Source organism: Gnatocerus cornutus, chromosome 1 (genome assembly GCF_029298725.1).
Source record: "Gnatocerus cornutus isolate USDA-ARS CGAHR chromosome 1, icGnaCorn1.1, whole genome shotgun sequence".
Taxonomy (NCBI): Eukaryota; Metazoa; Arthropoda; class Insecta; order Coleoptera; family Tenebrionidae; genus Gnatocerus; species Gnatocerus cornutus.
In genome coordinates this window covers 15,691,740-15,707,276 of record NC_142233.1, presented here as the reverse complement: position 1 = coordinate 15,707,276, position 15,537 = coordinate 15,691,740, and the positions used below count along the sequence as shown (strand labels likewise).

General features: G+C 31.4%; 1 protein-coding gene across 23 annotated transcripts in view; it reads left to right on the top strand.

Moving 5' to 3' along the window:
* shot (dystonin-like protein short stop) overlaps window positions 1-15,537 on the top strand; it is a 97,923-nt gene continuing 82,386 nt past the window's right edge. For 18 of the 23 annotated variants that reach the window (XM_088050025.1, XM_088050039.1, XM_088050018.1 and 15 more), the window contains exon 1: window positions 10,955-11,218. In XM_088050025.1, coding sequence (XP_087906151.1) covers window positions 11,044-11,218 — 175 coding nt within the window. In that variant the 5' untranslated portion in view covers window positions 10,955-11,043. Of the gene's footprint in view, window positions 79-10,954; window positions 11,219-15,537 lie in introns of those variants that run through there. The other 5 variants (XM_088050027.1, XM_088050040.1, XM_088050022.1 and 2 more) reach the window with 2 other exon arrangements.

Here is a 15,537-nt window from a genome sequence, read left to right as displayed (position 1 = left end):
AGAGTGCCATGGATTGTGCGTGAGTGTGAGTGCGCCGGGAGTACCAACCCCCGAAATCGCGTCTTTCAGCGAACTTAGGTTAGGTTAGGTGCTGACCTCTTACTGGCACGGATCTTTCGCTGCCGACATGCAAATGCAGAGGTGAGGTATGCAAAGCCGGTTGACCTTGACGAGGTGAATTACGCGAAGTGTCAAAAGTTGGGGATTTTCGGGCGAAGGTCAAGTTCGGTGGTGTTGCCAACTTTCGGAAAAACGCAAGGCCTTCTTGAAACTCGCGTTATCTTGGCGTTATTTGTTCGTAAAGTCCTATAAATACAAAACTGCCTCCATTTGCGTACGATAAACAGAGATTATTTCAATATTAGCTTTAGCGTGTGACGATAACAGCCCCTTTCAAATCTCAGTGTCGACACGAATTTTTCAATATTTATGAACTGTCATAAATCCATTTTTTAGAGAGTTCTTCCTACCCACTTCAGTTCTGGGTGGTGCTCGCCTGTAATTGTCTTTTTGTACCATGCTGCGCCCAATTCGCCAATTATTCTATTAGTTCTTTTAAATTGGGTGAAATAACGTGTTTGGCTCTAATTCCGTGAGAATGTGGAACACGAAGGTTGTGATTCCCAGAGTGAAGAGTTTGAGGACTGCGCCTCAAGCCAATTGTAAGTTTTCAAAGATTCTCTTTAAGTTGCGCTTCCGGGTTCCGGAAGTTGTGCATTCTTCCCACAACTATTTAAATTTTGATCGCACAATTAGATTAGCGAAAATAGAACGGATTTCACAAGGAGAAAAAAATCTTGTATTCAATTCGAAGTGCACAATTACGTAACTCTCGATCTTCAAATTTCCGAACTTTTTCTATTTTTTTTTCTAATCTAATCGTATAAGGCTTGGGCAATTTTTGGGGATGTCGCTGCTTACATCACACTCTTTTTTTGGCGGATCGCGTCATAATTATTTCACTTCCTTGCGCAAATTGTCGTTTTGCTGCGACTTTTCGTTATCTTCAGAGAGAATCTGTGACTTGTGGTCAGACGAAAAAAGTTTTAATTAAATTTGCGGTTTTCCGTGACGACGGTAGTAAAAACTGCGCTGTGTAAGAGTCGGTTTTGGATTCGTTTCGTGGGCTGTGGAGTTGGGAATATGTTGGTAATACTGGTAGTTACCAAAAAATTTATTGGTGGAGCGAATTTTTGTGAGCACGAATTTTAACGGGCTGTAAGTTCTTTATTTTTGATGCCATTGGAGCGAAATTTGTGGTGTTTGTCATTTTTGATTGTCTTATTAAGTGTGTCGATTTAGACCAATTTAGATCAAAGAGTCGAATTTTTAGAAATTTTCGTTTGAAGACCAAAAAAATGTCTTCGAATTTTTTTAAGATCCTGTAATTTCTTTATTTTCTATGCGATTTTAACGAAATTTGTGGGGCTTTTTAAACTCGTTTGTCATATTAAGAGTGCCGATTTAGAAAAATTTAGACCGAAAAGAAGAATTTTTGGAAATTTTTATCTGGACAATTGTGAAAATTTTGTCGAAGTTTTTCAACACTGTAATTTTGTTATTTTTAGTTTTACAGGAATGAAGTTTATGCATGTTGTTTCTTTCGTCTGTTTTAGTTAGATCACCAATTTGCAAAAATTTAGATTAAAAACTCGAATTTTTAGAAATTTTCGTTTTAAGACCAATAAAAATGTCTCAAAATTTTTTTAAGATCTAATTTCGTTATTTTTTATGCGATTTTAACAAAATTTGTAGAGATTATAACTTTCGGCTCTTATTAAGAGTGCCGATTAAGAAAAATTTAGACTGAAATGGAGAATTTTTAGAAATTTTTATTTGAACCACTGAAAATTTTGTCAAATTTTTTCAGCACTCTGTAATTTTGTTTTTATGTAGTCTTACAGGAACGAAATTTATGCATGTTATTTCTCTTGGCTGTTTCAGTACGTTCACCAATTTGTAAAAATTTAGATCAAAAAGTCGAATTTTTAAAAATTTTCGTTTTGAGATAAAAAAAATGAAAATTTTTTTTTAGACTGTAATTTCCTAATTTTTTATGCGACTTCAACGAAATTTGTGGAGATTATCACTCTCGACAGTCTTGTTAAAAGTGCCGGTTTACAAAAATTTAGACCGAAAAGGAAAATTTTTAGAAACTTATTTGGACAACTGTGAAAATTTTGTCAAATGTTCTGATTTTAGTCTCACAGGAACGAAATTTATGCATGTTGTTTTTCTTGTATGATTTAGTAAGTTCACCAATTTGCAAAAATTTAGATCAAAAACTCGAATTTTTAGAAATTTTTGTTTTTAGACCAATAAAAATGTCTCTAAATTTTTTTGAGATACTCTAATTTCTTTATTTTTTATGTGATTTTAATGAAATTTGTTAGAGATTATAACTTTCGGCTGTCTTATTAAGATTGCCGATTTTGAAAAATTTAGACTGAAAAGGGGAATTTTTAGAAATTTTTACTTGGACAACTGAAAATTTTGTCTAATTTTTTCAACACTGTAATTTCGTTTTTTTTTTAATCTTCAAAGAACAAAATTTATGCACGTTGTTTTTCTTGGCTGTTTTAGTAAGTAAGATCACTAATTTGCAAAAATTTAGATCAAAAAGTCGAATTTTTAAAAATTTTCGTTTTAAGACCAAAAAATGTCACCGATTTTTTTTAAGATCCTGTAATTTCTTAATTTTTCATGCTATTTAAATAAAATTTGTGAGGATCATTACTTTCGACTGTCTTATTGAGAGTGCCGATTTCAAAAATTTAGACCGAAAAGGGTAATTTTTAGAAATTTTTATTTGGGCAACTGAAAATTTTGTCAAATTTTTCAACACTCTGTAATTTTGTTATTTTTAGTCTCACAGGAACGAATTTTATGCATGTTGTTTATCTTGCCCGTTTTAATAACATCGCTAATTTGAAAAAAAAATAGTTCAAAAAGTTGAATTTTTAGAAATTTTCATTTTAAGACTAAAAAAATGTCACCTAATTTTTTAAGATTTCGTAATTTCTTTATTTTTAATGCGATTTTAACGAAATTTGTGGACAATATCATTCACGACTGTCTTATTAAGAGTGCCGATTTTCAAAAATTTAGACCGAAAAGGAGAATTTTTAGAAATTTTGATTTCGAAGAGCAGAGAAAAATTTAGAGAAAAAATTGGACGTGCTCTAATTTCGGCATTTTTAGTGTCAGAAGAACGAAATTTGTAGAAGTTGGTACTTTTGCATGTTTTAGCCAGACTGCCAATTTACAAAAATTTAGATCAGCGGGAAGAATTTTTAGAAATTTTTGTTTTGACCAAAGAAAAATGTGACCAAAAATTTTTAACGCCCTGTAAGTTCATTTATGATGCCACTATAACGAAATTTGTAGAGTTTATCAGTTTGCACTGCGTTATTAATAGTGCCGTTTTACAGAAATTTAGACCGAAAAGGAGTATTTTTTTGAAATTTGGATTTCGACGAACAAAGAAAAATTTACAAAAAATACTGCATGCGCTTTAATTCGTCATTTTTGGTGTCAAAAGAACGAAATTTGTAGAAATGGCTTTTTTTGTTTGTCTGACCAAGACTGCCAATTTACAAAAAATTAGATCAACGGGAAGAATTTTTTGAAATTTTCGTTTTATCACCAAAGAAAAGTGTGACCAAACATTTTTAACGCCCTGTAACTTCTTCGTTTTTGTTGCCACTGGAACAAAATTTGTGAAACTTTTCTTTCTCAATTGTCTTATTAAGAGTGCCCATTCTCAAAAATTTGGACCAAAAAGTAAAATTTTTAGAATTTTATTTATTCAACGATGAAAAATTTCTTCAACTTCCTATAGTTCCGCCAGTTAGGTACCGTGTAACATGAGTACCCGTTTGAAAAAACCTGCTTGCAAATCAGTGCTACCAACACAATTCAAATTCCACAGCCGTACGTGCAAACAACAATTAAAATTTCGCCCATTTGTGGTTTCCCAAGCGCCAGCAACATGGCCAAGATCATTAATCAAATCCCTCTAGGATCAGCAACCTTCTCAAAACCGTCTTCACCGCCAACGCAGTTCAACCAGATTTTCCATAATCGCAATAAAAACCAGCGCCCCACTTTCAATTCTTATGATCTTATGAATAATTCCAACAAAACTCGCTCTAGATTATATAATCAATTAATCACACCTTCAACACCTAAGGTTCCTCCATAAATGCAATTTTTTCCTCCACGTGTGTGCATACGTAATCCCTCGTAGGCGTCTCATTCAACAGAGCGCCGCGCCGATCAAAAGAATTAAATTATTGGCTCATCATCATCATTAACCATCGCGCATGGTACAGTTCATGGGCGGCTCGTCCCTAAACTCAATCGCCTACTGGGTTTTAAATATCAGCAAAGTAAACACTCCCACGAAATCGAAGCAGGCTTTGCAGTCGAACTGACAGGAATGTCACTTTACGTCACATGGTGTGGGTTTACTTTTAATTATCATTTATTAAATAATAATAAAACGGATAAGTAGAACTGTTACGTCACGAGCCGCAAATGGAGATTGACGGCTGGTGGAGGCTTTTGTTCGAAACGAGCGAGAGTTTATTGCTAATTGGGAATGAAAATTGCGAAATGTGTTTGACGACTCCCAACTGTCAACCGTGGCAGCTGTCAATGCAATTTTAGGGAAATTTTTACGTTTTGGTTGACAGATTTTAATGAAATTTGTGGAGATTATCACTCTTGACTGTTTTCTTAAGAATGCCGATTTACAAAAATTTAGACCGAAAAGGAGAATTTTTAGAAAATTTCGTTTTCACACCAAAAAAAATGTCACCGAATTTCTTTAAGATCGTGCAATTTCTTTATTTTTTATGCGATTTTAACGAAATTTGCGGAGATTATAACTCTGGACTGTCTTATTAAAAGTGTCGATTTACAAAAATTTAGACCGAAATAGAGAATTTTTAGAAAATTTCGTTTTCACACCAAAAAAAATGTCACCGAATTTCTTTAAGATCGTGTAATTTCTTTATTTTTTATGCGATTTTAACGAAATTTGCGGAGATTATAACTCTGGACTGTCTTATTAAAAATGTCGATTTACAAAAATTTAGACCGAAATAGAGAATTTTTGTAAACTTTTATTTGGACAATTGTGAAAATTTTGTCAAATTTTTTCCAACACTGTTATTTCGTCATTTTTAGTCTCACAGGAACGAAATTTATGCATGATGTTTCTCTTGATTTTAGATCAAATAGTCGAATTTTTAGAAATTTTTGTTTTCAGACCAAAAAAATGCCCTCAAATTTTTTTAGATCCTGTAATTTCTTTATTTTGTATGCGATTTTAGTGAAATTGGTGAATATTATTACTCTCGACTGTCTTAATAAAAGTGCCGATTTACAAAAATTTAGACCGAAAAAGAGAATTTTTAGAAATTTTTATTTGGACAACTGAAAATTTTGGCAAATTTTTTCAACACTCTGTAATTTCGTTATTTTTAGTCTCACAGGAACGAAATCTATGCATGTTGTTTGTCTTGGATGTCTTAGTAACTTCACCAATTTGCAAAATTTTAGATCAAATAGTCGAATTTTTAGAAATTTTTGTTTTTAGACCAAAAAAAATTACACCAAATTTTTTTATATCCTGTAATTTCTTTATTTTTTATGCGACTTTAACGAAATTTGTGGACATTATCACTCTCGACTGTTTTATTGAAAGTGCCGATTTACAAAAATTTAGATCAAGAATTTTTAGAAATTTTTATTTGGACAATTTTGTAAAAATTTTGTCAAATTTTTTCAACACTCTGTAATTTCGTTGATTTTTAGTCCCACAGCAACGAAAATTATGCTTGTTGTTTCTCTTGGATGTCTTAGTAACTTCACCAATTTGCAAAATTTTAGATCAAATAGTCGAATTTTTAGAAATTTTTTTTTCAGACCCCAAAAAAAAATGCCGCCAAATTTTTTCCATCCTGTAATTTTCAAAAATTTAGGCCGAAAAAGAGAATTTTTAGAAATTTTTATTTTGACTGAAAATTTTGTCAATTTTTTTTTCAACACTCAAATTTCGTTATTTTTAGTCTCAGGATCGAAATTTATGCATATTGTTTTTCTTGTAAGTTTTGGTAAGTTCACTAATTTGCAAAAATTTAGATTAAATAGATTTTTAGAAATTTTCGTTTGGGATCAAAAAAAAGACACAAAATTTTTTTAGATCCTGTAATTTCTTCATTTTTTATGCGACTTTAACGAAATTTGTGGACATTATCACTCTCGACTGTTTTATTAAAAGTGCCGATTTACAAACATTTAGATGAAGGAGAATTTTAGAAATCTTTATTCGGACAATTGTGAAAATTTTGTCAAATTTTTTCAACACTCTGTAATTTCGTTGATTTTAGTCTCACAGGAACGAAATTTATGCATGTTGTTTCTCGTGTATGTTTTAGTAAGTTCACCAATTTGCAAAAATTTAGATCAAATAGTCGAATTTTTAGAAATTTTCGTTTTGGGACCAAAAAAAATTTCCACCAAATTTTTTTTAGATTCTGTAATTCCTTAATTTTTTATGTGACTTTAACGAAATTTGTGGAGATTCTTACTCTTGACTGTCTTGTTAAAAGTGCCGATTTACACAAATTTAGAGCGAAAAGAAGAATTTTTAGAAATTTTTATTTGGACAACTGTGAAAATTTTGTCAACTCTCTGCATTTTCGTAAGTTTTGGTCTCTGAGAAACGAAATTTATGCATAGGTATTGTTTCTCTTGTATGTTTTAGTAAGTTCACCAATTTGCAAAAAAATAGATCAAATAGTCGAATTTTTAGAAATTTTCGTTTTAAGACCAAGAAAAAAGTCACATTTTTTTTAGATTCTGTAATTTCTTTATTTTTTTATGAGACTTTTACGAAATTTGTAGAGATTATCACCCCCGACTGTCTTGTTAAACGTGCCGGTTTACAAAAATTTAGACCGAAAAGGAAAATTTCTAAAAACTTTTATTTGGACAACTAGGTAAATTTGGTCAATTTTTTCCAACTCTCTGTATTTTCGTAATTTTTGGTCTCTGAGGAACGAAATTATGCATAGGTATTGTTTCTCTTGTATGTTTTAGTAAGTTCACCAATTTGCAAAAATTTAGATCAAATAGTCGAATTTGTAGAAATTTTCGTTTTAAAACCAAAAAAAATGGCACCAAATGGTTTGAATACCCTATAGTTTCTTAATTATTTATGCGATTTTAATGAAATTTGTGGAGATTGTTACTCTCGACTGTCTTATTAAAAGTGCCGATTTACAAAAATTCAGACTGAAAAGGGTAATTTTTCGAAATTTTTATTTCGAGGAGTAAAAAAATCATCCCGAATTTCCACTTTTTGGTTGACAGATCAGGTCCACCAACAGATTTCTTCGTGACGTGGATCCCACGTCCGCTGTTTTCTTTTCCACATCGCACAGGATTTCCCTAAATGGCGCGCGCGCGGTGGACCCGTAGGTTGAGCCACCTACTCGGCGGCCTCCGAGTGCACTTGCTGTACCACCAAGTGGCTTCTGGCGGTGCGTTTCCTCGTATTTCTATGGACATGATCGCTTTCGAATTGTCCTCTTGGAATACATTTTTTCGAGTACATGATATGGTCAGATGTGGCGTCAATCAAGTCGTTATTATTATGAGAATATTAAAAGTTTCACTTCCATTATTGAAAGTGGTTTGCTCCTACGTTTGGAATTAGTGAAAGCCTTCTTCTGGGAAGCGAGTCTGGGTTAATGTGGAATTCTGGGGGATTTGAGGTAAAGGATTTTGAGTTGGTATGCGTGTTGCAAAATGAGGAAGTTTCGAAATCTGCGAAATTTGCGTTTCTGTAGTTTCTTTATTTTTGGGAACGTAAGAACGAAATTTATGGATTTTGTTGGTTTTGTTTGTTGTAGTAAGACCACCAATTTTCAAAAATTTAGACCAAATAGGCGAATTTTTAGAAATTTTTTCGTTTGAAGACGAAAAAAACGCCAATTTTTTGAGATTCTGTAATTTCTTACTTCTTTATGCGATTTTAACGAAATTTGTGGAGATCAACCACTTTTGACCAGTTTATTAAGTGTGCAAATTTAGAAAAAATTAGATTCAAAACAAGAATTCTTAGAAATATTTGTTTGGCGACGTGCGAAAATTTTGTCAAATTTTTTTGACACTGTAATTCCGTAATTTTTAGTGTTACAGGAACGAAATTTCTGCATGATTTTCTTGTCTGTTTTAGTAATATCACCAATTTGCAAACATTTTGACCAAATTGAAGAAGTTTTAGAAATTTTTTCCTTTTAGGACTAAAAAAATTGCCAGCAATTGTTTTAAGATCTTGGAATTTCTTTATTCTTGATGTGATTTTATCGTAATTTGTGGAGATTATCACCTTCAACTAGTTTATTAAATGTACAAATTTAGAAAAATTTAGATCTAGAGTAAGAATTTTGATATATTTTCGTTTGGAGAACTGCGAAAATTGTGTCAAATTTTTTCAACACTCTATAATTCCGTTAATTTTAGTGTCAGGAATAAAGTTTATATATATTTTTCCTTTTATCTGTTTTAGTAAAGTCACCAATTTCCAAAAATTTAGATCAAAAGGGTAAATTTTTAGACATTTTTTCGTTTTAAGACTAATAAAAATGCCACCAAATTTTTGAAGATCTTGTAATTTCTTCATACTTTATGGAATTTTAACGAAATTTATGGAGATTGTCAATCCTGACTATTTTATTATTTATTTTGTTATTATTATCCAATATAAGAATTTTTAGAAATTTTTGTTTGGATAACTCTGAAAATTTTGTCAAATTGTTTACACCTCGCAATTTCTTTATTTTTGATGTTGCAATGCAATTTATACTCGTTGTTTTTTTACCTGTTAGGAAGATCATCAATGGTTAAAAATTTAGATTAAAATGTGGAATTTTTAGAAATTTTTTCGATTTAAGACTAAAAAAAATGTCACCAAATGTGTTGAGATCTTGTAATTTCGTCATTTTTGATGCGATTTTAACGAAATTTGGAGAAGTTGTCAGTTTCGACTGTCTTATTATCAGTGATAATTTAGAAAAAATTATACCAAAAACTAGAATTTTTTAGAAATTTTTGTCTGAAGAACTCCGAAAATGTTATCAATTTTTTTTCACATCCTGCAATTTTTTCATTTTTGAGTTGACTAAAACAAAATTTATGCATGTTGTTTCTTTTGTGTGTTTTAGTTAAATCTCCAATTTGCAAAAATTTAGATGAAAAAGACGAGTTTTTAGAAATTTTCGTTTTATGAACCAAAAAAAATGCCACTAAACTTTTTAAGAGCCTTTAATTTCTTCACTTTTTATTAGATCTCAACGAAATTTGGAGAAATTATCACTTTTGACCGTCTTATTTAAAGTGCCAATTTAGAAAAATTTTGACCGAAACCAAGAATTTTTAGAAATTTTCATTTGGAGAACTGCGAAAAATTTTTTATTTTATAGAGCGAAATTTTCGACGAATTTAAGACAAATTTTGTCGATGGTACATCTAGAAACAAATAACCATTACAATTATTACAGTTGCGGTCATGGAATTTTGGGCAGATTGTAGAAAATATTATGTAAACTCGCTACTTTTTTGATATAACGAGTGACAAAAAGGTCACTTCACACCTATCGTCATTTAATCCCAACTAACCGCTCCCATTGCCCAAAATTTAACGACCGCTATTGTAGCAACTCAATCTTTAACATACTTGAATCGACATAAACGAATTTATAACCCAAATGTTTATTTACACAGCGACATAAAACACGCAAAAATATAAATTCGACAGCGTTTATTGCACAAAAATTATAAACAATTTTAACTATCGTGGACCAAAAGAGAAAAACGAAAAAAACATGACCATATTAGAGCTATTCTGTAATTTTTTTTTTTTTTTAATTTCACGTTGGTATCCCTCACTGTCAATCTGTCAAATTACTTAATTCTTAACCTACAATAACTGATTAACCGAAGCACCACAGGAGACTTGGTAACGTGAAATGTAGTGGTAGCCCTGCCTGTCACTTCTTGAGGTTAAACGATTGATCTCGCGACAGGTGTGAAATGTCAAATGAATGGCCTACTAGACACAACGTATTTTAATCGAATATCGAGATTAAGGTGTGACTATAAATTTATTGTATTCAGCTGTTATACGGTCATTATGATGTCATTTTTCATTATTCACCCTCCTGACTAAATTAAGCGGTTTTTTATTGTTCCTTGACCTTGGCACTCATCTAGTGGGCTTTCCATCTGTCGCCATAAGTGACAGTAAAATGCCAAAAAGTGACAGATGGGAGTGAAGTGATCACGGACGTTCGTCTGATCACGAATATAACGGGTGTTTAAGAAAAAAATCGCGATTTGAATTCACTGATTCTCACAGTTTGTTATTAAATACCGGGTGATTGAAAAAACGTCGTTTACGCGTTAAGGGCGTTAAGTGTTTGTTTTTCACTCTGCTGACTAAATTAAGCGTTTTTTTATTGTTTCTTGACCTTGGCGCTCATCTAGTAGGCTTTGCATCTGTCACCATAAGTGACAGTAAAATGACAAAAAATGACAGATGAGGCTGAAGTGATCACGGACGTACGTCTGATCACGAATGTAACGGGTCTTCAAGAAAAACCTTCACTGATTTTCACAGTATGGGGTGATTGAAAAACCGTCGTTTGCGCGCCAAGGGCGTTAAGTGTCCGTTTTTCGCCCAGTTGGGTAACATCCGCCTCGTCGTTTTCGTCGCCATTTCACCAAATTTGTCGTTCTTCGTGCGAATTCACCTATCCCACCTGAGAGCGAGCGTTACCATCAACCGACCCATTGCTCCGTCCGTGCGAGACTTGTCAGTCGTGCAGCGAAATTCGGTGTGCGTGCATCTCAGTGCCATAGTAAGAAGTCCCAGCACCAAGTGACGTGTGCCCTTTTAGGTAGTGCCAACGAACAACGGACAACGAATTCCGAATTTTTGTGTGATTGTGTTGTGTGTGATGGTGTAAAATGTCGACACAAGCGTATTATAAGGAGCGGTTGGGGTTCGACCCCAGGGAGGCCATCTACGACGGGCCCCCGGAGAAGTACAGGAGGAAGGAGGAGAAGCCGCATGGGTACGAGGAGAATTTGACGAAATTTAAAGGTACTACTATATGGGAGTATTTTATTGAGGCGACTTCAGGTACGGTGGAGGTTTTGGGGTTTGTGCGTGGCATGGAGGTGTTCTAACTGTGTGGTTTGCCAGTGGCACTAATCCAAGAAAATTTTTTTCGTCTCTTTTAGAATGAAGGATTTCTAGCCTAATTAGTATGGAAGGAGCGACGTGAAGTTATTAGCGTATTGTGTGATTATTTTATCCGCTCACGACTTCAATTCATGTCAGTTTCTGTCGCACATAAATACATAGAATTTGCAATTAAAACGCGAACGAATTGCTGAAAACTGTTTAAACTAATTGTGGTGATTAGTACACGTATCGTAGTAAAGTTACTCACACACGAATCTAATGAATCATAGTGGAAAACTGTCAATTAAAAATTCCATTTATGTTATTTGCTGTTTGTGTTTGGTGTTTCAATGTTTGTTTTGTTCTACTACTATCGCTGGTTTCCACATGGAAATGTTTCTTATATTAGTAATTTTTACGTGGTTTTATACAACTTTTTTGATATGAAAAGTTTGAACACATTATTGCCAATTTACAAAAAAGAGATCAAAAAGAATCTAAAAAGAAAAATGTAACAGACATTTTAAAACCCTGTAGTTGTTTTATATTCAATTTCATGTTATAAGTACGAAATTTTTCCATGTTTTTTCTATTTCTTGTTCGAGTAAGACCACCAATTTGGAAAAATTTAGATCAGATAGACGAATTTTTAGAAATTTTCGTATTTTGAACAAATAAATTTCATCACATTTTCTTAAGACCCTGTAATTATTTAGTTTTGCGATTAGAAGAAATTTGTGGAAATTATCGGTCTTGACTGTCTTATTAAAACTGCTAGTTTCGAAAAATTTAGACTAAAAGACGAATTTTTAGAAATTTTTGTTTTATGGAACCAAAAAAAAATGTAACAAAATTTTTGAATGCTCAGTAATTTCTTTATTATTTATGGGTTTTTTAGATCAAAATTTAGATCAATATTAAGAATTTTTAGAACTTTTTATTTGGAGAACTGCGAAAGTCTCATCAATTTTTTTCAATATCCTGTAATTCCTTGATTTGTGGTGTCACAAGAATGAAATTTATACACGTTGTTTCTCATGTCTGTTTTAATAAGATCACTAATTTTGCAAAGTTTTAGACCAAAAAGTCGGATTTTTAGAAATTTTTATTTGGAGAATGCGAAAGTCTCATAAATTTTTTTCAACATCCTGTAATTCCTTGATTTGTGGTGTCACAAGAATAAAATTTATACACATTGTTTCTCTTGTCTGTTTAAATAAGATCACCAATTTTGCAAAGTTTTAGACCAAAAAGTCGGATTTTTAGAAATTTTTATTTGGAGAATGCGGAAGTCTCATAAATTTTTTTCAACATCCTGTAATTCCTTGATTTGTGGTGTCACAAGAATAAAATTTATACATATTGTTTCTCTTGTCTGTTTAAATAAGATCACCAATTTTGCAAAGTTTTAGACCAAAAAGTCGGATTTTTAGAAATTTTCGTTTTAATAATCAAAAAAATTACTTCAAATTCATTTATGACCCTGTAATTTTTTCATTTTTTATGCGATTTTAGCGTAATTCCTGGAAATTATTTCCCAAGACAGTCTTATTAAAAGTGCGAATTTAGAAAAATTTACACCGAAGATAGGGATTTTTAGAAATTTTTATTTGGAGAATGCGAAAGTCTCATAAATTTTTTTCAACATCCTGTAATTCCTTGATTTGTGGTGTCACCATAATAAAATTTATACATATTGTTTCTCTTGTCTGTTTAAATAAGATCACCAATTTTGCAAAGTTTTAGACCAAAAAGTCGGATTTTTAGAAATTTTCGTTTTAATAATAAAAAAAATTACTTCAAATTCATTTATGACCCTGTAATTTTTTCATTTTTTATGCGGTTTTAACGTAATTCCTGGAAATTATTTCCCAAGACAGTCTTATTAAAAGTGCGAATTTAGAAAAATTTACACCGAAAATTAGGATTTTTAGAAATTTTTATTTGGAAATTGCGAACATTTTATCACATTTTTTCAACACTTTGTAATTCTTTCAGTTTTGGTGTCACAAGCACGAAAGTTAGGCATGTTTTTCCTTTTGCTTCTTCTAGTAAGATCACCAATTTGCAAACATATAGATCAGATAGACGAATTTTTAGAAATTTTCGTATTTTGAACAAAAAAAATTTCATCACATTTTCTTAAGACCCTGTAATTTTTTAATTTTTTATGCAATTTGTACGAAATTTATGCACCAATTCCGTCATTTTTGGTGTCATTGGAACGAAATTTATGCACTCTGTTTCTATTGTCCGTTTTAGTAAAATCACCAATTTGGAAAAATTGTGATCAAACAGATGAATTTTTTAGAAATTTTCGTTTTAAAATATAAATAAAGCCATCATTTTTTTTAATATCCTATAATTCCTTAATTTTTTATACGATTTTAACGAAATTTGTGGAGACTATTGCTTTCGACTAGGTTATTAAATGTGCGAATTTAGAAAAATTTAGACCGAAAATAAGAAAATAATAAATTTTTATTTGGGGAATTGCGAAAATTTTATAATTTTTTTTAACACCTTGTCATTCTTTCCGTTTTGATGTCACAACAACTAAATTTATGCATGTTGTTTTTTTGTTCGTTTTAGTAAGATCACTAATTTTCAAAAATTTAGATCTAATAGACGAATTTTTAGAAACATTGAACAAATGAAAATGGGACCGAATTTTTTAGACCTTGTAATTTCTTCATTCTGTATGCGATTTTAACGAAATTTGTAAAGATTATCGCTTTCGACTGGCTTATTAAATGTGCAAATTTAGAAAAATTTTGACATAAAATTAGAATTGTTAGACATTTTTATTTGAAGAACCTGCGATAATTTTCTCATTTTTTTTAACACCCTCTAATTCTGTTTTGATGTCACGGGAACGAAATTTATGCATGGTGTTTCTTTTGTCTGTTTTAGTAAGATTACTAATTTGCAAAAATTTAGATCAAAAATTCGAATTTTTAGAATTTTTTATGGATATTGTTCCTCTTGTCTGTTTTAGTAAAATTATCAATTTGTGAAAATTTAGATCAATTAAACGAGTTTTCAGAAAGTAATATTTTATGAAGAAAAAAAATTCTGATCAAATATTGTGGCTGTAATTTCTTCATTTTTAATACAATTTTAACGGAATTTGTGGAAATTATTGTTTTTGACTGTTTTATTACAATAGCCAGCTTAAAAAAAATAGAGCGAAGAGTTTTTAGAAATTTTTGTTTGGAAAAGCGCCAAAATTTTAAGTTTTTTCAACAGCTTGTAATTCGATGATTTTTGACATCAGAGGAATAAAATTTGTGCATGTCGTTATTTTTTGTATGTTTGACTAAAACCACCAATATACAAAAAATTAGATCAAATAGATTTTTTTTTTAATTTTTTAAGTTTTTGTAGTTTCTTCGTTCTTGATGCGATTTTAATCAAATTTGCGGAAGTAATCACTGTTTTATTACAAGTACTAATTTTGAAAAATTTAGACCGAAAAAAAACAATTTGGACTTTTTTTTGGAAAGCAACTGGAAATGTATCAAAATGTTTCAACGCTCTGTAATTTTTGCATTCTTGGTGTCACACGAACGAAATGCGGGGAAGTTGCTACTTTAACTTATTTTACCAAAACTGTCAATCTCAAGGGGAGAATTTTTTGAAATTTTTATTTTGAAAATCAAAAAGAATTAACCCAAAAGTGAAAATTTGGTGGTGCAAAATTGAAATTATTTACTCCATTAGTCATTAATTCAAAGACGATTTTATATGTACAGCAGGTCATAAAAACATCGCCATAGGTCTACAATTACTCACCCTGCATAAAATAATAATAATAATAATAAAATTATAAATCTTCTCAAGTAAACAACCACATAAAAAGTGAAAGTCGCCAGAATGAGCACACTTGTCGGAAAAACTAATGAAACATGAATAAGAAAGCTGATAAATACAGAGATAAAGATAAGAGAACTTCTTGAGAAAAAGTCCCCAAAATACCCAAAGTACCCTCGCTTGCTAAAAAGTGTCATCTAAAGCAGCCTTTATCAGATCGATCATTTTAATTGCTTCTCTGCTTAGTTTAGATCGATCGTTTTAAAACCGTCAGTCAAAACAGTAATAAAGCTTAATTCACATTCCTCTCTTAATTGAATCAAGCCGCGCTTAAGTACCGTGCGATCAAGATTTTACATGTTGGTAGCACTGCGATTACGCTAGTCTAACTAACTACCAACCGTGAAAAAATTTGACATTTCAATAATGTCATAAAATATGAATTACATTGAAGGAAGGTT